This window comes from Stegodyphus dumicola, chromosome 10 (genome assembly GCF_044657685.1).
Source record: "Stegodyphus dumicola isolate Sdum_Otavi_A_Nest chromosome 10, ASM4465768v1".
Classification (NCBI taxonomy): Eukaryota; Metazoa; Arthropoda; class Arachnida; order Araneae; family Eresidae; genus Stegodyphus; species Stegodyphus dumicola.
This window is the reverse complement of record NC_140777.1, coordinates 99,104,068-99,127,789: the sequence shown is the minus strand read 5'-3', so window position 1 is coordinate 99,127,789 and position 23,722 is coordinate 99,104,068. Positions and strand designations below refer to the sequence as shown.

At 30.9% G+C, this 23,722-nt stretch overlaps 1 protein-coding gene across 1 annotated transcript in view; it reads left to right on the top strand.

Annotated features, from left to right (window-relative positions):
* The window catches only part of LOC118203168 (ATP-dependent RNA helicase DDX55), a 96,929-nt gene extending 74,515 nt beyond the window's left edge, over positions 1–22,414 (top strand). The window contains exons 12-17 of the mRNA XM_035375423.2: positions 4,704–4,780; positions 4,906–4,994; positions 5,107–5,233; positions 21,216–21,303; positions 21,989–22,135; positions 22,296–22,414. Of these exons, the coding sequence (XP_035231314.1) occupies positions 4,704–4,780; positions 4,906–4,994; positions 5,107–5,233; positions 21,216–21,303; positions 21,989–22,135; positions 22,296–22,358 (591 nt within the window). The 3' untranslated portion in view covers positions 22,359–22,414. The remainder of the gene's footprint in view (positions 1–4,703; positions 4,781–4,905; positions 4,995–5,106; positions 5,234–21,215; positions 21,304–21,988; positions 22,136–22,295) is intronic.
* The last annotated feature ends 1,308 nt before the right edge of the window (positions 22,415–23,722 follow it).

Here is a 23,722-nt window from a genome sequence, read left to right as displayed (position 1 = left end):
TTCAAATAAAATACAAAATGAAATTCATTTTTAATATTTAGAAGCCATAAATAATATTTATTTAAAACGCGAAATTTATGCATAATGAAAGGCATTATTTTTTGAATAAAATGACAGCAAAGTATCAGTTATCATAAATAACTTGTTCAGCAATGGGTTTACCATAAGTCATATCGCTTGCCAAAACAAAATCTTGCCAAAATCAGTTCATCTGTCTACCCAAAGTAGCACTGAAGAAAATGACAGAGAGGTTAGTGAAAACGAAAAAATTTTGATTGACAAGTTAGTCGGTATTCTCGGCACAGCAATTACAGGACTTGAACAGCGGAACTTTGTAACTGAAGAAATTATGTCTGTTTATAGAATTAAAGAGAAAATATTAGCACATAAAACGAAGCAACTTAAACAACTTGCATTGAAAGAAATGTTTAATAAACTAAACAAATATTAAGGTTTTTTTTTTTTTTTTTTTTTTTTTTTTTTTTTTTGTAAATTTTGATCCCCTTTAGATCATAATTGCTCTTTATTTCAGAAATTACGGTTTCATATTTTTAATTTTATAATTTCTGCATGCCATTTTACCAGATTTAAATTGATGATCTGTAATTCGGAATCGTCGAAGTCCCGACAAGTCCGGATTAAAGACTTTGTCCTGTAGTAGTTCGTTTCTGTCTGGGTGCATGTATTTTTTTGTGATAGAGTATATTTCAAACTGCCATTTATTTCAAAAATTTCAAATAGGTCTAATTAATCATTAAATAACTTAGTTTAGTTTAAAAATAAATTATGAAAAGATGCAATGCAAATATAATGTAAAAATTATGAAGTATAAGATGTTTGTGAAGTATAATATAAAACAAAACATGCAGATATAATGTGGAAAACTATTTAATCATAATATTTTACCACATTATATTTGCATTATTGCAATTTGCATGCAGTGCTTTAAACCAAAAGAACAAGTTTTTCTGCATTTTCAGCACTTCACTGATTTAATAATTTGTTGTGTATATAGAATTCCAAATGTAGAAAACATATTTTCATTTCTTGCTGATGAAACTCTTATAACGCTTAATGTTTCATTAATATACTTTTCTGCTATGTATTCTTTCACAAGCACTCTTAATTTCTATCACTTAATTATAATGACTTAACTGTCTCATTCTGAAAAAGCATTCTATAGAAAAGTGGAACTTGAATTATAAATTTCAGTACAATCTTGAACAAAGCAATATCTGTGTATTTTCTTTTACTAATCCCCATGCTTATTTGTTGTTAATTCCTAATAGGGCTTTAGCTACATATTTTGGTGATAAACAAAACAGTTTCTGCATATTTTTCTTTGTTTGTTCATTTTCAGTTGTTAGTAAATATTCAGCTTTATACTTTGGTGATAAAATATATGCTAATATGCTGATGACAGTGCTTATTGGCATCATGGTTTAAATAACCTTTTTGCATATTTTGTCAAGACTTTTCAAGACAAGCTCTTTTCAAACTTTAACAACTTCAGAAATGCTGCATGTATTCTTTTAGGTTTTATGCAAAGTGGCTAAAACTGGCTTCCAGCAAAGTAAGAGATCTTTTACATTTTATTTGACTGCTATGTTAAGAATGTTTAGCTGAATAATCTTGTCTATTACATTTTAATTCTCTTTCAAAATATGCATTAAAATAAGCCAGGTTTTTAGAAAGCTTTCATTGGAATCATTTCCAATTCCATTTTCAATTCAGATATTTACAACCAGTTCCATTGTATTCATTAAGTTCAGCTGATTTTGAAAATACATTGAATATAATAATGTGCTCAGTAACATTTGATATATTCAAATTTTTGGCCAATAAATTAAATATAATTTGCTGACCAAGCATAAAATATAAGCTAAAAATTGTTTTTGTCTTTTTTGTCATATTTGCCACATTGTTGGTTACGAAACTACGAATTTTCATTTAAATTTGTTTTCAGCTTTTTTAATGGCATGAAAAGCAGGAATAGTGAATTTTCACGTGTATATGGTGTTAATGATTTATCAATAATTTCTACTAAATTCTGAATTTCCACCGAATTTCATCTTTATACAAAAACATATAGATTATTTATTGATTGTGGATATTAGAGCAATCATTTAATACTATGCAAACTAGTATTTGTTTAATTAAAACATTACTGCATTTTTCTATTTTTTCTTTATGTATAGCATTTAATAATTTACCATTTAATGCCAATTTATGTGGAGGCACCTTTTCATTAATTTTTATAACATATTTACTTAGATCATCTACCGTGTGCTTTGAATTAATATATTCTCATCAGATTAATGCTTGTCATAAGTGTTTCATTAATCAGACAGGCATGGAAGCGACATGCTTTCTTATATTGCACTTAACATGGCTTGTTAAAAATATTTAAATAATTTTACTTTCTTAAAGAGTTTCTATTATTTGTATTTGTATTATTTATATTATTTGTATTTTTTTTTTTTTTTTTTTTACTTTTTAGCATTTTTTCCATTATTTAAGAAAGTAGGAGACTGTCTGATTTTAGTAAATTATTAAGAAAAATCCACTGATTAAAATTTTATTTAAATCATAGATTTTAATTATCTGATTTAAGTTACTGACACTGTGCATCTAAAGTATCTGTCCACTGCCCACACTAGTATCTGTCCACTAGCCATTCTTCTAAGAAATTTCTCTTGTCAAAGCATAGTATGCAAGTTGTGTTCTCTTTGGTGATACCATAGCTGTTCTTTTTGGCTTTGGGATGTTCTGAGATAGTAGCACTTTTTATCAGATTTTACAAACTTTCATGGTTGCTACTTCTGTCTGAAACACAATTAATCCTAGCACTAATGTCTCTATAACACAGAATTTTGCATACTACTATTTGGATACCTTATTATCTTGTTTGTTGTTTGACTTCTAAATTAGACCTTGTTATATTATCATTTTAAATAATGTGGGATGTTATTGTATCTGGTTGTAATAAAAGTTTTCTGCCAAAAAAACATTCTTATTAAATTTAGGGAAGGGGGAGAATTACCTTTAATGGATTAGTAACCACCCAAATCAAACCTCTTTTGGACAAACCTCTTTTGGACTGTGTTGTTGAGGTAAATCCACTTTTCATCACAAGTGATGATCTGGTCTAGAATTTTGCCTTTTCATTGATACTTGAGCAGATTAGTGCAGGCCCGAACATGTCTGTCCTTATCTGCTTGAGTCAGCTCATGCTGCACCCAGCAATTCAAATTGTACATCGAGTTTTTGCGATGCATAGTAGCTATGGAGCTATGGAGGCAAATAATTGGTCACACAAATTTATGCTGAAATGAGCGTTTCTTCAATAACAAGGTGTTTTATTTAGTGCTGAAGTGAAATTAAGAATCAGGACTTTCCACATGTTTTATTATAGTAGAAAAATCAAATGCACATGCATAAAGCATAGCCCCCCCCCCATAAAAAAAAAAAAAAAAAGAAAAGTTAGTGGCTTTCAGGTCTGGATTTTAGATCATTGTCGATGTTCGACTTCCTGATCTCGAACGTTGTACTGTATATACCAGCTGAAGTCGTGGACATCTGGGCTTTATGCAGACTGAAGAGACTTCATTTTTACAGATTGGGATGATTTTTTTTTTTTTTTTTTTTTTTTTTTTTCCAGTTTTAGTGAGAACTGTACTTGCTTATCAGTTATATCAAATATCAGTTATATCAAAAAATATATGTTCAGAAATGAGCTTTTGAAAAGTCCCTATCCATTTTGATTAATTTCTTCACTGTTTTTGAAATATTTGCTAAAAACTTATAGAGAACACACTTCAATTCTGCTTTTAAAGGCTCCCAACTATTCTAAAGAGCAAATGAACATTAACATCCAACATGACAGTTAACAACATCCAACAGTGTTAATAACATCCAACAGTGTTAATAAGAACTGATAGTGGGAACACAACAACATTGATGTGACCTTAGATGGGTGATGGGATTTCAAAATTGAAATTGTTTAAAAATACTAATGTTTATTATGTTTATTTTTTGTAAAACATATATATATATGTATATATAATAAATTCCTTCAGTGGCCATTGTTTTGAAGGTAAGGTGGGCAAAATTTCAAGAGTGTATCAAAACTCTAGATGTTTATGAATAACACTTGAAAACATTCTTCTTTATGTATGGAGATGATTTTTATTTAGCTAATGTAATTTGACAGGTCCAGTTAGTGATTAATAATAATTGAAATAAATCTACATTTATTGTTTTCAAGTTGCTTAGGTTGTTAATTAATAGCAGAATAAATTTGAAAGAGAAATTAAATATCTTACACTCTGCTAAACAACAAAACGCTGCCATGTGGAAGATAAAAATATTTAAGTCTGACCAGTAGCAACACGTTTCTTTTAAATCACTGAGTTTGTTTATTAAATTCAAAAGACAAATATATTGCAAGTAGGAGCACACTTCTTTTGTATCCCGGAGTTTTCTGAATAAATTGGAAATATAAATATCTTATGCTTTGTCGAATGGCAACACAAGGCTTTGCCAATGACACACATCTTTTCTGGGCTATATTATACAAATTCATTTGAATAACTGCATTAATATAAATGCAGTTCTTTATAAGATTATGTTGCAGATAATTTTTTTTTTCTTTTTCTAACTGTAAATGTAAAGATACATTAAATGCAAATTCTTCTTTTCAGATAGCTGTGGAGGAAATAAAAACACCAGCTGTTTTTGATATAACTCCTAAAATTAGAAAAATGGCAGTGAAGAGCAGGTGAAAATATCTTTTATATTAATTTTTTTAGAATATTAGATAGATAAATACATTTTCTTCTAAATTTAAAAAATCTAACCATTTAAGTATTACCTTTTTATGTTAATTTTTTTTGAATTTTTTAGGGAAGTTTTTGAAAAGGGATTAAGAGCATTTGTCTCATTTATTCGATTTTATACCAAACATGAATGCAGTTTGCTGTTTCGAATTAAAGGTGATATTAGAAACATTATTTAATTGAATTTTCCACATTAAATACTCTTTATTATTATGCATGCTTTTAAAATATTATTTATTTACTTATTTATTTATTTATTTATTTTAAGATTTGGATATTGGGAAGCTGGCCACTGGTTATGCTTTGCTTAAATTACCAAAAATGCCTGAATTAAAGGGTAAAAAGATATCAAACTTTTCTCCTACAGATGTAAATTATGATGAAATCCCATATGTGTAAGTTCAAAATTACAGCCTTTTTAAAAAAAAAAAAATGTTTCAGTTATTTAAACCTGTTACCTAGTATTTAATGAACATATCGTAGAATATTGTTTCTGAAACTGTATGTTATGGCATCTTGAAGGACTATGGTATGGCTGGCTTACACAGGTGTCATAAAATATTTATATACTTCTTCTGAAATGTCCCTTAGATAGTGCTATTTTAGAATTGAATTATTGATCTTATGAAGAAAGGATGTCTAATAAACACTGCTCATATTACTTTTTTAAAAGCACCTTTATTCAATTAGATGTTGTAAAAATGCTTTCAAGAAGATACCATTGACAAATTTGCATGAATTCAGGGCGCATTCACAGTCAAAGCTCCACCTCAATTGATTTCTATAGCATGAAATTGTAGCTCTGTCATGACAATGCACTGAGGACAAAATTTAGCAGTCTGGAATTAGGTGACTCATTGAAAGATGAGTATCCTTATCCAAGGGGTAAAAATTGAGTGAATCTAGAACGGTTGTGCCCAGTTTGATTCCAAGATTTCAGAAGATGTACCAGAAAACATGGTTATTCATAACACCAACTGCAATTTATTTATTCAATAATATAATATTTCAAGACATGTATTTTAATACCTTCTGCAGCAGTTGCTTTTGAATTTGGAATATACACTTCTTGACAGGCAAAATGCTGCACATTGAAAGAATGATTGGAAACAGACTAAACTTTGTACATACATAAGTAATCAGTTTATTTTTCAAAGATGTACCTTGATAAGACATTTAGATAAAAGAATAAGAATAAGATGTAAATGATATATTCTTGAACATGTTATTGCACCAAACCAATCATCTTTGTTTCATGCAAGAGAGAGAGGTATGTAACATATGTCAAATTTTGTTCCACAAAATGCTAGATTGGCAAAAGATCAGGGGATCAGTCTTGGGAATTAAGCACTTATAGACCATACAATTTAGAGTTAGCCAAGTAGTATGTGGCCAGTCATTATCTTGTTGAAAATGATAGTTGGGATATCCTGAAGATCTGAAAGAAGACAAGGCTGCAACAAATCATTACATAATGTACTTAAAATGTACATTAATGATGAACAGCTGTCAGCACTAATGGCACAAAAAGCATTTTCCCACACTAGTCTACATGTGTTGCTTGAAAATGAAATCAGGCGGCTAATTGCCTGCTAGTTGCCTCCATATCTTTATGCACTGATTATAATTTATTAGGCAAAAGTGAAATTTGTTGCTGAAAACTACACTGTCCCTTTAGACTCCATGACACTCTATTGCAAGGAAAGGATAGCTGGATGCCAAACCTGCCTCAGCAAATCATTGGAAAATTGTCCATATTGATGATATCTGAGCAATTAAAACCTACTGTACACTTTGTAAAATGTCTCCAGTTATGGACTGTATGTTGATACAGCTTGATGACATATGTAGCGAATCAGTTGAACGTGCATTATTGTGCATCAGGAAAAACATCTGTAAACTTCCTGGTTTCCTGGGAGAACTACCTGGTTTTTCATATTTCAGTGTTGGCAACTATAGGAAGTTTAACTTGAAGCACCGCATAAATTTATCTGTTTGCTAATACTGAGTATAGTAACATTTTAAAGGCATTACCTTATCTTCTTTGTTCACCAGCCAGAAAAGCAGTACATCTTGTGTGTTAGAGCTCTGATTAGGCTCAAACTGATGGCTTCCCACATTGTTTGTGTTTGGTGGTAAGTTCAATAATTAATTATTAAATAGGTCTTTATAAACTTATAGTTACCTAAAAACATTTGACTTTTGATAGAATAAATAAGGACACAAAATAAAAAGATTTAGACTTTTATGTGCACTAGTAGAATTTTTACATGCGTACATTTTCATTGAAAGCTGAATTCTTTCTTTTGGTTTCAAATCTGTTGCCACAAAAAATAAAACAAAAATAAAAATTACACATACAGTAATAAACATCTTGTGCGAGGATAGCACCACCTATAAAGAATGATAAAATAAGACAAAAATATATTGAATCTTAACATATCTCAGCTAACTCTCGCATTCAGGATGACTACTTAGGAAGTGGACAGAATTTAAAAATACTTAACATATCTCAGCTAACTCTGATATTCAAGATGAATACTTAGGAAGTGGGCATAATTTAAAAATATGGTGCCAATAAAATCTAGTCGATATTTTTACTTCAGCAGCACAAATGACTCTGTCTTTTCCAATGAAAACTTCTGTGATTCTTTCAAGATTCCATTTTTTAGGAGGAAGAGAATCTTTATAACCCATTCACTTGAATATTCGTTGCACACAAAGTCTTTTTTCTCATAGTTGCAGTTGATTCAGACATTCTCTTTGTCATCTTGATCAAAACGGATTAAGTCTTACTGAATCAAATGTTAGCTTAAATTAAAGCAAAGCAATTTTGTTATTCTCAGAAAATGATGTTATAGGAGCCCCTATTTAAAAATGTTATGGGATTAGAGGCTCTAAATCCTAAGGATATGAAGAAAGAGGACTCAGTGGTTGGGAATTAAGAAATGCTTCAATCTGTATTACTAGAGTGGTAAGTTTCTTAAAAGGTAAGATAGCTGGCTTGCAAATTTTGAATAAATGTTGCTCCAGCCTCCCACAATTCCCCAAAATGTGGAGCTAAAAGTGTCATAAAATGCCGTACAATAGGTTCTGCCAAATTTTAAATTTTAGCAGAATTGAGAAGCATGGGTTGTTCTTTTATTTAGGATGCTGCTCCTCAAATCCATTTTGTTATCTGAATACAAATGTACTGGGTTTCTATGTCTGGAGGTAAGTCATCTTAAAGTTGCTAAAAAGGCATCTGTAGATAAATTTGAAAAACTTCAAGGTGTGTTGCTTTAGAGCCAAGACAGATAAAAAAAAAGCAATGTGTGATAAATTCTTACTCTACTGCAAGTTATATTAGGTTTTTGTTATGAATGGTCCACCAAAATCCAGTCCAACGGGAAGAATGCTCTGGAAACAGTAAATCTACTGTCTACAAGGCTAGTCTTGCATAATAGTATTGCATGGTTATTACTTCAATCAAAAGCAAGTCAAACATTTAAATAGAATTTGTTGAATGGCCGTTGGCACGTGTTTTAGATCTACTGGTCAAAAGAAAGTCAAAAGTCACAAACTCAGTTTTGTGTTAATTGAATTTTGCGAAAGGGAATTACAGCCCAATTTAATTCAATATTGCTAAATTTTATTCGCTGATTAACTGATAGAGTCATATAATCATAGTTTTCAGACTGTATTAGTTATTTAATTATGCTGATATTAGTTTTTTTAATGTTCAATAAATATACTATTTAAGACTTTGCACCTTTATGATATTTCTTATTTAAAATTTTTGCACTGAAATTATACTGTTGCTTTGTAATGTAGTAATCTTTATTCTTTATTAATACTTTTTACTCATATTGGTTTGATATTCATATTATTATCTACTTATTCATTAGTAAAGGTTTTGATTTAAAGCACAGTAGTTACTTATTTTTTCTGAAACATGGTTATTTTATTATTTCAAGATTTAAATGCACAAATAGGAGTGCCAGAAAGTGAAATTTAAAAATAAATAAACAAACTAAAAAAGGAGTAATCTGTGTACTCAGTATACAAAAGAAAAGCATTTTTTTAAAAATTTTTCTGCAAACTAAATTTAGCAAAAAAAACAAAATCACGCGGCATCATCCGTAAATACTTTCCGAATTGTACTGTGTCTTCAATACGCAACTCCCGGAGCAGGGAATTACGAAGGCACTATGAATTTCTCTTCATAATTAAATTCATAACCAGAAATTGGGTCAAACGCATTTTTCCCCCTTCTGTAGCAGTAGCTAAGTTCAAAATTGTAGCTGTATTAGCTGTATCTATAGTAGCAATTTAAAATAGTCATCCATTATTTTGACTATTTGTTAACACCGTAAGCTTTGTTTACAAATCGTAGACAGTGTGACGCTGTAGAGGCCAGAAACACTTCCTTTTATAGTGATTGGCTGAGTGAATTCCTGTACTAACGAGAAAATTGTTCCGTGTGGACAGGCGAGCTATCTCAGATATTGTCGGCTGAGAAAATCGCTACGTGTAGACGGGCCTTAAAACTATTTTTGAGTCCGAGTATAAAATAATCTGATTAATGCAAATATTCTTCTTTAAGGATGTTGAAAAACTTTATAGAGTCAAGAAAGAAGAGCTGCACATAGTTTGAGTCTTGGCAATGTTATTGTCTTCACAGCAACAACAATCTAGTGTCTTTTTGGAATTATTTCGACTGAGTGAGGCAATTGGGCACTTCTGTGACACCTCTGATGCTGAATTGCATGCTATTTTGATGACCCTCCATGCCATTAAAAATATAGCTGATAAAAATATTGTTATATTTTTGGATTCTTGCATTGCCATTCAAACTGTTACAGACCTAACATCCACTGTCTGAGTGCAGATTACTGATTTGCTCTCTAATTGAGTCTGGAAGGGATGTTGTCTTGTAGTGGATTCCTGGTCATAGTGACATTCCTGGCAATGAGCAGGCAGATGCACTTGCTAAAGAGGGTTATGGTTTTAACCAACCTGATGTACGTGTTCTTCTTAGAAGCATCAAACCAACTATTAGAGAGCACATCCATAAGGCCAGACTCTGTCATTACAGGGATGTTGCAACTGCGAAGAACTGATGTTCCTAATTGGACAAACAAATTGGTGTTTCTCTGCCAAGAGCTATTGGTGTGGCTTGCTTCAGATTCATGATACAACATGATTACTTACAGGCCTGTCATTTTTAGATTTGCTGACTCTCCAGACTGTGTGCCTCTACTCCAATGACTGGACAGCATCTTTCTTCTTATACTGCTTTTTCAAGATGTTGTTTTGTCAGATTTCTTTACAATTCTCCAAATTACAGGGGCAGTTTCATGTATTTATTGGACCACAAGGCACTGTATGTTCGAAAGAGTAAAGGCAGGGTATAATTAAAAAAAAAAAAAAAAAAAAAAAAAAAAAAAAAAAAAAAAAACAGCAACAATTGTTTTTGAAGTAATCACTGAAATGTGGAATTCTACATTTTTAAATTCTGTTATTAGATAAAACTCTGCAGCATATGCATTCTCAGAAGTGTCACAAAAGCCAATTAACTGACTATTTTTAATATAATTATTTTTCATGAAGAATCAACGGAATCTTGATTCATTTTGAGATTTAAATAGATTCTATGCTTAGGAAACATCATTAAGTGATAAGTCATCCCAATCACTATTTGTCTTCCATAAGTGCTGCATCAAGAATTTTAATTGAATCGTTTGTGGGTTGTGAAAATCCAAGAGGATCATAAATTTTCATAATAGTTGACAGAAATTGATGTTATGTTGAGAGACCTTCTGTAAGTGGGTTTATTTTAGTTTTGAATATATCTTCTTTGGTATCCCAGATGATTCCTAGAACTGTATGAATTTGATTTTCTTCTTTCTACCAAAAGTCTGTTTGGCTTCTAAGTTCTTGGAGCAGATATTCAGTAATTGATGGTTTATATGAATTGATGGTTTTCTTATTAGAAGACCACCTTTATTCATGAGTTCTGTAATTTGTGAGGCTGACTATTTTGCTTCCTCAATATTCTTTGTTTCAGGAAAACATCATCTATGTAGGTATCTTTCATTTTATGACTCTCAAGGCTTCTGGAAAACTCATTTGTTCCTCTATGGCAAGTTGTTTTAATGTTCAAACATGTTGTTCAAATGGCCTAATGGCCTAATTGTAAGTTGAATAATCAGCCAATGCTTCACAAGAGAGATTTAATGCGCAGTTGCTGGATAATAACACTGGCATAGACTAACAGGCAATTAATATGCATGGCCTTAAATTAACTAGTAGCAACAAAGTTTAAAGTAGCTCAGACCTCAGCTTAAGCAGTAATTTCTATCTTACCTTGCATTAAGGGTGAAATTGAAAGCCCATTCCGACAGAAAAGCATGGGTAGGAAAATGAGGGAGCAAAAGCAAAGGCTGTTTTTAAAAATAAGATTAATCGTTAGCAAAATAAACTAACCCCCCACAGTATGATTTAAATTGCTCGATTTGCCAGATTTTTTTTATTAAATTTTCATTAAATGTCTACTAAAGCATGACAATTGATTAAGGAATTCTGAATTCAATTTGAAACTGACACTCTTTCTGAGATGAGCCAACCTAATTTTGAATTTAGAGCAGATGGTTGGTTTTGATTTTCCACTATCTTTCCAGTTTAAATTAAATCTAAGAATACATCTGCATTCAAAATAATGTAAGTTCATCTACTTATGTGAAAAGAAGAATCTGCTAATTTTAATCCTTTCAGGTAAGGTCAAATGAATTTTGATATGTCAAAGTTTGATAAATTTTACAACAGCTTTCTTGACTATACTACAGTATTAACAAAGACGTTCATGTTATTATAATGAGGAGTAAAATTTAAGTTAACTACTTTCATAGCATGTGTGGCAAATGTATCATAAAGGCCTAGAATAGTGTGTTCATATTTTTTATATGAAAGTTTTAGTTGATTGCAGCACGATTTCGTGATTAAACCTCATGCTGAATTTAATGCTGCCAAATTATGCTTTAAACTGTTGTCCGACAACTTGATAAGATTCTCTTCTTTCGCAGAAGTAAATTCAGCTAGAACACTAGTGTTAAATGGATCTTGAATCTATGCAAACCTATTAAAATTTTCATTCGGATAGTACTTCTCAAACCAGATAATTAGCTGTGGTAAGTGGCTTTTAAACATGGATATCTTGAGAAAGATGAAGTTCATTTAGTGTCAAAAACTGCTGCAATAATGAAAAACAGTCTTTGCCTACATCTTCATTCAATTTTCTTCTTCATAGTTTGAATTATTTCCCCCCTTTTTTTTTCTCGTTGATTTCAAAGGCTGCGTGTTTTTTTCTGCAATGAGAGGTTAAGGGAATTCAGCTTTTCAAAATATTGCATAAATAAAATTGGCATCAAAAAATCTTTTGCATCTTTGTATCATTCCTCTTTAAGAAAAATAAAAATTTCTTGCCATAATTCATAGGTACATGATAAATTATTAATTACCATGAGACAGCCATCATGGATGCTATAGTACAGCAAAGACGAGTGTTCGGCTCCCGTATCTTCACGCAGTTTTATATATATATATATATTAAAAAAACCTTACTTTCAGTGGACAAGATTTTTATAAAATTTACCACATACACTGCAGATTCTAACACCTGATTCAGTGTAGGATTCAGATGCTTTGACACAAGCACTTTTGTTCCTACTTCTGTGTGAATGTCATAACTATCTGTATGAATAATGCAATGGGTCCACAGTTCATTTGGTGATTTGCTTCAAATAAGTGCCTGTAATCCTTCATGATAGCCAGACATGGAGCGAGCTTCATCAGTTTAGACACCAACGCACTTAGGGCAATTTAATCGATTTTCAAATATCAATGTATCAAGAATCTCAAAAAGGTCCTGAGCCTTCGCTCCCGCAATGATATTTTTACAAAACCGAAGGTCTTTAATATTATTACCATCTATAAACTGTACCTAGCATATCAAATGACCAAGAACACAATATCCTTATTATTATCCATAGCCTCATGTAATTCTAATCTGAATCCCACTCCTTTAATTTTTTCAATTAATGTATCATTGATATCCTTTGTCATATGTTGTATTCTCTAACTAATTGTATTATTGGACAAAGGCTCTTTTAAACATAGTTTCCCAGTAGACTTGCCAACCATGATGTACACCATGTCTATTGCTGCAAGTAGAATTAAGCTCTTCTGTAATGGTATGAGGCTTCTTATTTTCATGATTCTATAAGCTGCCTTGTGAGATGCTAGCAAAGCATTATTTAGTATTGATGGTATCTTAAAAAATGTATACTTTTGTTGTTTCAGTTCTCTTAATTTCATTGCGAAAAAATCATGATTTGCTATGGTGATTTAATTTACTTTATACACAATACACATTGCTGTCTCTCTTCACCATTCATTTCTGTTGACTTAAAGCCAAACTCTGAATAACCTTAATCATATCTATGATATTTTCGTTTCTTCAAATTCGTCCCACTTTTTGAAGATATACTTTTTTTATCTGCACTATTACGTTTACTATTTTTTAAAAATTGGTCCATTATCAAAGATATTAAAAAAAAAATCACAAAACTATTTATTGAAGACAACAACAATAATATTAGTAATATAACACGAATTATACTACATGAACTAATTTATATCACTGTTTATTTTTATGAAGTGCTAAGTTTAATTTAATTAGACTTAGGTTATAAACCGAGTGATGGAAGGGAACGGTAATGCTTCCTTATATGCTTTTCACAAGGTTTTCAAGAACAGTCCAATATTTGTGGGTCTGTGCACTTCCACATGTGTCTGTACTACTGGTCAACCTAAATTGAAAACACTGGATATAGTAAAACAATAATATCATAGATATGATTAAGGTTATTAAGTGTATGCATCTGCCGTAAAATATAGTTCTACCATTTCATTGCCGTAATGTAAAAACTGTCCTATGAAATATAAATATTGTTAAAGAACGATAATGGAATGAAAGAAATCTAAATAACCTTCATCGTTATGTTGCACCCAGCTTTTTAGTTAAAAATTTGCTAACATTATGTCAATCATGTTGTCAATTTGATGACTAATAAGAAGACATATTCTTTGGAATTGTTGGCCAAACTGCAAATTCCAGCAACCCGGACCTCAGCTCTTTGTGACTCTTAGTGAGAAAAGCAATTAAAGCATTCATTCACTGACTGAGAGGAGAAAAAAGCAATTTTTATGGCTTCTGCTTCATCTTTAATATACGTTAACCTCATAAGGCTGGAAAACCACTATGCAGCTTTGTGAAGATTATTGTTATGGATGTTTTTTGTCGAATTGCTTGAGATTTTCCTAATAAATCAGTTCAAGAAATTGTTGACTGGCGTTTCTGTGTCAAGCATAAATTATATGAAATCGGATCTGAAAGAAAATGGTGCATTTTTGACTCCGAGGGAAAATACTACCTCTGAAAGTCAGTAGATGCAAACGAAATCAAATGGCATGACTAGCTAACTTTATCAACAATATGAAGAAAATTTCACGATCTTTTTTTTCTGGAATGAGCCATAACAATGATGTTTTAGCCTTGTACATGCCCTCAGGTTAGATTATCGTGAAGTATACTTTGATCATTTAGTGCAATGAAGAAGACGCGGTATTGCTACCTCGTGTTCACAAGAATATTCTGCACCGGTGACTTTAATTTTATAGAGGATCAAGTAAAAATACACCATAAAAAATCTAGATACTTATATATTTTCTCACTTTATTTTTTGTTTAGTTAGGCCAAATGTCTTTGTTCAATTAATTATGAAGCTTTTACAGTACTTCACGGCACCCCTGGGAAGAGTAAGTTTGGGAACCACTGTGTTTGACTGTAAATGACTTGAATAGCTGAATGTTTTTTAACAGTTCAAAAGGTGTGAAGTATTGTTTCTGCTAACATGTCCTGTCCATGGTTTTGTTACCATGTGTTCTGCAAGATGTAGTGAACTGACATGAGGGAACACTATTATTTGGTCTCAGACAATTAAAACAAAGGGGTGCTTTTCATATGAAGTTCCAACCTTCACCAGTGTTCATTTGAAGAAATTTCTTGCATTTATGCGAATGGTTTGATAACTGGCAAAGTACATAAAAGTTATATACAGTCAAAAGTCGTTAATATGGACGTCCATAATCTGGACCTCAAAGCTACAAGCTTTCTGCACATGCATAATGCGTTTACGCATGCGCGTTTAATGTATAACGGACGGTATGAGCTAAGCTAAAATTATCTAATTATCTATTTCAGTTAATATTGCAGATTACATTGTTCCTTAATCTTTAAATTGGATCCGGCTTATTATTTTTTGCAGACTGTCAGAGCAATTTTATAAAAGTAAGCTTGAACTTTCGATTGTGTCAAAAAGAATTTCTGATTCTGGAGCTGCCAAAGGATCTACAAAGCGAAAGCATGTTTTGATGTCCATCAAACAAAAAGTAGAATTGCTGCAAAAAATGGATAAAGGCATATCCTTTGTTTTTCTAACCATTCCGAAATCTGTTTATCAATTTCACGCTGCTCAGCGGGGGTGGGTGGGGAAACATTGCTGCGCGCAATGAACTGGAAGTTGATCTGTCAGCACTATCCTTATCTTCAGGGCAGATGTTTTTATTTTATTCAGCTTATAATTCCTTACTAAATGTAGTATTTCATCTCGATGTACTCCGTCTTTAATATGATTTAAATCAAATTCCTCATCATTATAAATATCACGAATACACATCAAGTAGTTTTCTGGTTGCAATTTTCTAATTTCAGCTACAGTCAAAAGTCGTTAATCCGGAATGATCTATAATCCGGACCTCAAAACTACAAACTTTCTGTGCATGTGTCAACGCATAATGCGCTCGCACATACGCATACGCGTAATACTTTTATGCATGCTCATTTAATGTATAACGGACAGTATAAGGTAAGCTAAAATTATCTAATTATCTATTTCAGTTAATGTTGCAGATTGCATTGTTCCTTAATCTTCGAATTGGATCCGGCTTGTTATTTTTCGCAGACTGTTAGAGGAATTTTATAAAAGTAAGCTTGAACTTTCGATTATGTCAAAAAGAATTTCTGATTCTGGAGCTGTCGAAGGATCTACAAAGCAAAAACATGTTTCGATGTCCATCAAACAAAAAGTGGAATTGCTGCAAAAAATGGATAAAGGCATGAAGAAAGTTACAGAGAGGTGATTTGTTTCTCTAACCATTCCGTAATTTGTTTATCAATTTCACGCTGCTCTGCGGGGAAGGGGGGAACGTTGCGGCGTGCAATGAACTGGAAGTTGATCTGTCAGCAGTATCTATCTTCAGGGCAGATGTCCCTATCCACACTGCTAGGTGTATTCAAGAATGGTTTGAAGAGCATGACGATGCAATTAAACATCTCCTTTGGCCCCTCAGTCTCCGGACTTGGATATTTATGGGCATATTTGGAGTCCAAACTTCATTCCCGATTTCCATCTCCATCTGGACGTTCGAAATTAGAGGCCGCTGTGCAAGAGGAATGGCTTAATATTCTTTTAAATATTGTCCATGAGCTTTATGCATCTATCCCACATCGCATTCAATCTGTACTTCAGTCAAAGGGTGGCCCAACCCCCTATTAATGAAGATTTTCCATTATTTCACAGATGTTTGTATTATTCTGTCCTTCATCTGTATGTATTGTGCGTTTTGCATAGATGTATGATCTGATAAGAAACTGATACATAAATCTGATAAACACAGGACACCATTAACCGAAAAAGTCTGGAAACTAGTGTTTTAGGAAACAATTATGTATTATATTTTCTTCTCTTTAATGCATAGCTATTTATGATATTTTTTAAAATTCTGTGTGATAAGTTTTACAAGAACGAAATCATATTTTCTATGCTAATAATCTCAAACTCAAATTGCATGCAAGCTAAATGCATGATCTGAAAGCAGCAGATAAGCCAATTTTTTTTTTTTTTTTTTTTTTTTTTTTAACCAAGTCAAAATTTTTTTCAACAAAATAAGAACTTTTGGAACTGAATTTTTTAAATTTTGCTTACTAATTATTTATCAAAACATAAATAAATAAATAATAATAGGAAAAATTTCAAATTTAAATTTATTTTCTATCGGAAATCTAAAGCTTGGTACCTGCAAGACATTTTTGTTGATTAAGCTTTGTAATTCAAATATACTGACAACTAAATGTTAGTATTTGAGTCTAACCTTTATTTAAAATAATTCTAATATGCTTAATGATTAAATAGCTTAATGCCAGTTTAAATCAAAAATGAAACATATTTTGAAAACTTTCTAAGTTTTTAGAGAAGACTTTCCAAGTGGGACAAAACTTGAGAATAAGTCATGACAACCTAGTCTCTTTCTCTTACTTATTAAAACTTTTCTTCTATACATAAATTAAAATACATATGCATGTATGTAAACAATTATAAATTTATATATACTTAAAAAATTTGTGGGTGTAATGTCTGTGGATTGGAGAAATTACCTTCATCACATGTTGTAAATGCTCATTTGTCAATCCGGCTCTTTTCTGATTAATTTTCAGCTGTGAAAAAAACTAAATGCATGTATTCCCATTTAAAGTAATTATTCGTAGTGCAAAAATTCGTAACTGAGCCTACTTATTTTTAGACAAGTATAAATAAAAGTTAATCAAATATGTCTCTTCAAATCTTTTTGTAAGATTTATAGTGTTCCTCGTTACTTTATCTACATAAAATATGAAAGAACCTAATGAGCTGTAGAGTGACTTATCACTATGTTCAAGTGAATTATAACGAAGTCCTGGGAACGGTTAAAATACCCTTTTATTCACTCAAAGAAATAATAAAAGATTGCCCCTCCTTGGGCTTACAGGAAAGCCTCCACTCATGCTTTTAACTCAAGATAAGAAAATACTAAACTAAACAGACTTAGCCGAAGCTAGACACAAATATGTAGTTGTCCCTTAATTTAACCTCTCAGGCGATTATCAGCCGGCATGTACAATACAGTGAAGCGTATTAGATTTAAGATTAAAGAAGCCAGATGGCAAATATGTGTCACTAAGGACTCCTAAGCTCTCTCTCAAAGTAAGCTGAACCTTCCTTAAATACTCCTTGTAACTCATTTACATAAAACGTGATATTAAAAACTCATTCTGGTAGGGATTAGTAGATGGGAAATGAGAATAAAGAGTAAAGCATGTTTAAACTTAAAATACCTGTTAAAATCTTAAAGTCACCTCTACAGATTTATATCACATTATAAATTAATTACCACTGTTTATAGATTTTTTTAGTTCATTCATTATCCTCATTAAATTTAATGGGAATGAAAATAATCTAAACTCGGAATGCAAATAATTAAAATCTTAAAATCTTTACAACATTATATTTTCAACAAATACATATTTGTAAACCACATAAAATAGTTTCGGGGTCTGCATGCAATTTGCAGGCTACAAGTTCGAGTTGTTTTATGCCATGTATTAATCAGTGACATCATTTGTAAATTTTTTGAAGCTCTACTTTAATGGGGAACTGAAATTTACTTTCCTAGGATTTCAATAAAAATTCTGCAATGTTCTTTTATAATACTTAATTTCTGTCTTTATTCTTGGCTAATTTTTTAGGGATATATGAAATTTACATCTACCTTGTTTTAAAGGTTTACCTTGTTTTTTACCACTTTTATATATATGATTGCATTTTTACTGGCAACATTAAATTAGATTTATGGGTGTAAATTAGAGATGGTCAAAACCGTTCCTTTAAGGGATCGGATTGGAACCATTCGCTCACTCAAGTAAATCAGTTCTTTTTAACGATTCACCTCTCACTAACAATAACCTTGATGAATGTGCTCGGAACAGGCGTGGATCAAGAGCAGTGTGCGGAGATTGGGGAAAAGCAGAAAGAATCCAACAAGGAGTGGGATTGGTGGAATCAACTGAATCAAACCACTCACTCCCTGGACTGATTTCTTTCCACCGTACTTTTGAGATTCTCTAAAAATACCTTTTTACACAGAAGAACAATAAAATTCTGGAATAAAAAACTGCTAAAAGTTAAAAAACTAAACTTTTGTTAAATATTACATTATTTTATTACTATAATTGATGTTTTGCTGCTACTACAAGGTTTTTACGGGGTAGGAGCCATATTTTGTTCTGCAGCCTTGAAAAAATACATTAGATAGAAAAATTTATGCTTATAAATATATACTAATTTTAAATAAGTTTAAAGAGAAATTCAGAGATCTTGACTACAAAACGTTTGTAAAATAAGTAAATAAATAAAAATATAATTTATTATTTTACATAAATGTTACAATAATAGTGTATAAAAAAGGTATACATAGCTATACTATAGCATAGTATTCAAAGAATAAAATGATGTTCCGAGGAAGCAAAAAGAGCAAATAATCAAGACTTTGAGAAGCCAGATCAGAGCAATGAAAAAAGTGAATAGTCAAGACTCCAAAGAACATACATCTGCTAGAGAAGCATACTGACTGTTAAGAATCCGAGAAGGAAACTGAGCTGCTAGAATCTACAATCTAATTTAATCATTTGTGTTTTAAATTCTAGATGGAACACAGGTAAAACAAAAGCACACATATATACATATAACACACACGCATATTAAAAAAAGGTGAGAGACATTTTCGGTAAGTAGTAAAGGAAAGAATGTTAGTGTTTACGCAAGAAGAATAAAATTTTCGCCACGCTTTCCAACAAGAACTCTCTGTGAACTCTTAAAGACTACTGCTCTGTTTTTGCTGTCTCGGAGATCACTCGCTCAGTAAAGTGAATCGGTTCTTTGAATCAGATTCCAAGCAGATTGTCCATTTCTAGTTTGAATACATTTTTGCTACCCTGATAAAATAAATTCTGCTTTTTTATTTCAAGTATCTTTAAACTGTCTTTAATCTATAATTACCTTTTATTTTCTTTGTTTCATTTAATATTTATTTCATTACCATTTGGCAATCTTTCGTAAGTAAACTTTTGCCATTATTTATTTTTATATTGCAGATATTTTCAAAGTTTTAGATTTTTCACGACAAGGAATATGCCCTCTTGCTAATTATTTTAACTTGAACATGCAATTCTGCTTTACCTAAGTACTTTCATTGCTTGCCTTGAGCGACAATAACTTTTGTTCTTGCTACATCTAACAAGTGATACCTTCCAAATTATTTGCAGAAAACTTTTTCTGATAGAAAATTACACTCAGCCTCAGTGTTTAGCAATGCATCTGCAGGTACATTATTTAGCAATACCTGCACTACTGGCAATGTTGATTTTAACAATTAAAGTATTTAATAGTATTTTAGAGGAATTTTCTATCCTTCGGTGTAATTGTTCTTTCTTATCTTCAGTACCTTTGCTTAAATTGCTTGCTTAGTTTAAATTTTTCTTATTGCCCCTGTTTTGTCTTTTACCCTTCATTCTGGCGGCCACCACTAGCGGTTGCATCCTTTTGTCTACTTTCAAAATGCTTATTCTGGGCAAACTGTGGCCTTTGCTGTGGTGTAGGCCTAAAGCTTTGCCCAATTGGCCTCTCATCATATCCTGCCATACGTGTCTTTTCTGCCATATGCCTCCTTTTGAATTTTATGTCGAGCTCTAATAGATTCTCAAGTGTTGTTGGATTTCTTAATTCAAAAAAAATCTTTTATTTGAGGCAGCAACCTAGGTAAAATTATTTGTATTACCTCCTAATCAGGCATTTTGTAACAAATTAACAACTTAGGTTTTTAATTACAGCAACAAATTAAAAACTTGAACAACAAATTAACAACTTGGGTTTTGGTTCTCAAAACGCTATTTCAATCGAGATCTTATTTGTTGATTGGCTAAAAATGTACCTGCATTACAGTGTTATGTAAGATCCTATGATACGGATTAATTATGCAATTTAGATTGATGTATTATTTTTAGGTCAGAAAGGGGCTGTTGCCAATTAAAACCAGAAGTTTGTGTAAATATTTTTATCTTACATAAATTTATAAATATTTTAAAGAAGCTTTTACTTCTTCCCTTCTTAAATAAATATTTTATACAATTTATTTTTTTTCCAAATAAACTTAACTGTATTCTTTTTCATTATATATACTTCTTCATACTTTCTTTTAGTGGTTGATTTTATTACAATTTTGTAATTATCATTAACTTTTAGTTCAATCAAAATGACTATGTCTATGGAAGAAAAAAGTGAAGAAAGCTTTTTTACAAATGAAAAAAACTGTTCTTTTTATGGTACCTGTGCTTTTTCTGATGTAATTTTATGAAACTTTGTTTATAAATCTTAAAACTCTTTTGATGTTAAATGTTTTATATAGTGATAAAGTAAGAGAAAAGCAAAGGCAAGTAAGATTAAAAGAATTCTTGGAGAATCCCCAAAAGAGGAGTGCAATTTCAGAGAAACGAGTAAGTTTACTATTTAAATCTGTGTTTACATGCAGAGAAATTATTTTTGATAGATATTTAAGATTAAGATATGAGAATTTTTCTTTCATTCATTAATATTTTTTGTCCATAATATGAACCACTTGCATCACAAACCAGTGAATTTTCGAAAAATTCAGAGGAATTCCCATGAGGAAATAGATTTTAATAGATATTGATATTGTCACTGACAAAAAATGTTTAGATACTGAAATATTCAGTAAGAAAGGAAATAGGACATATTTTTTTAAGCTAAAGAAAATTTTATTACTTACCTTTTATCTGTATCATTTAAAACTTCTGAAAATATACTTAATATGATTGAAATATGAATTGTTAAATCAAATGTATTCTTTTTATTTTATATTTTATCTGAAATGTGACTTATTTAGCTCATTCTTTTGAAAACTTCGTTCTTTTAAAGCATTTTCTTATATTTTAAAAAATGCAAGTGTAGTTTTAAGGTACAAATTACTGCATTGTTCTTCTTTATTTTCTGAAATAAATTCTTGTTATTTAAGGGCTCTTTTATGTGATTTTAAAATACTTCTGTAGCAAGTAGGCAGAAACTTTATTTGTTCAGTATTTAATTTCTTATGATGGAACTTATTGGAAGTGATAACTATACTAATAAAAAACTAAAGCTTTTAAAATTTCTTAATTGTAGGCTGCAAAATTAAAAGCAAAAAAATTAGAAGCAAAAAGATTACTTGCCAAGAAAAGAAGGAGAAAGAAGGCTATAAAATTTTCTCAGGAAGAACTGCAAGATCTTGCTAGAGATGCAAGATTAGTGAAAAAATTTAAAAAGGGAAAGGTTTGTATTCTACATTTTTCTCAAGTTTTACTTGTTGTTGGCTGTAACTTAGTTGGCTGTAACTAGTTTGTAACGATTGTACTATGTATAAATTTATATTTCTTTGTTCTGCATCTATAGAAAGTAATTCCTCAGTGTTGAATTTTCCTTTTCTTTCTAGATGTCTAAAGAAGAATTTGATGCTGAATTTGCAGCAGACCTGAGTGATATAGAAAGTAGTTAATATATAAATAAATGCACTTATTTTTTAATAAAACTTATTGCAGTTTCTTCATCTTATTTTAAAGATGAGAATGGTCAAAATCAATTATAATTAACTTTTTTTTTTTTTTTTTTTTAAATGTTGTACAATTGAGATTTTACACTTTTATCTTTCAGACCACTTCAAATATGTTAGAAATTTTTCCATTACTATACCGAAGGGCAAGAAATTTACAAGATCTCTTATAATCACATAGGCCCACACCAAGCCTAATCGACGCCATCGTGCAAATGTCTAGTGAGCGCATTTATGCAGTGATGATATTAGAGTAAAAATGCTTATAGTTAACACTTAAATGAAGTATTATTAACATAATAATATGAAAAAACAAAAAAATTGCATTTTATCTTTTATTTTTCTAAATGTACAAATAGTTTGTCCTTTGTTAAAATCCACATTCAAACATATTTATTGTACATTTATACATATATTTATGTTATAAAAAATAACATTGCAAGCGAAGCGAAATAATATACTAAATACATTGAATACCAAATAGACTGCTTAATACTATTTACTATCTTAAAATTAAAAACAAATTAATTTACAAATCTAATAAGTTAAATATTAGGAAAATATAATGCTAAAGAGAGGTATGAAGAAGTGTAGACAAATAAATAATATGACATTTTGGAACTACTCTTATATATGCTCTCGCTTGGCGACAAATTTCTCGTCAAGTATTTTTGGCGAGGAACTCCACGGTGCCATATTACTATCTAAATTTTTGTCTAAATTTCGAACTTAAAGCCTTAAATGTTTCCAAAAACCACGTTTTGAACATACAATTTAAGCTAAAAATCCGAAACAAAAATAAAAAATTTAGATAGCAAAAACATAAAGTTTCTAACCAAAAATATTTGACAAGAATGCATGTACACAGCGATATGTTTTAACTAAAAAAAAACATCTACAATTTGCACAATCTAGGCATTGCACACAAATCAACTAAAATAAATTACAAACAATTCAAAAAACAACAATAAGAACAGAAGTTCATAGTAAAAAAACAATGAACATAACATTCTACAAACTAAAAACAATAAAATAAATACACTTACCATAATGAATGCTTCTTCGGACAGCAGAACATAGCTTTAACATGCCGCCATGTACTCTCTATTGTATATATATGACAGCCAGACTCGCTATCCACAAAATTAATACTATGGTTCCCCCCTTAATAGCAGCCTTTAATTTATTAATTTCTATATTTAAGAACTCGCAGTTAAATTCCATGTCCTTTTTCAGCTGTTTTTCGCATTTTTCAACTGTATTAACCAGTTTTTAAAAATAAGTGTTTCTCATGTTGGCTCCCTTATTGC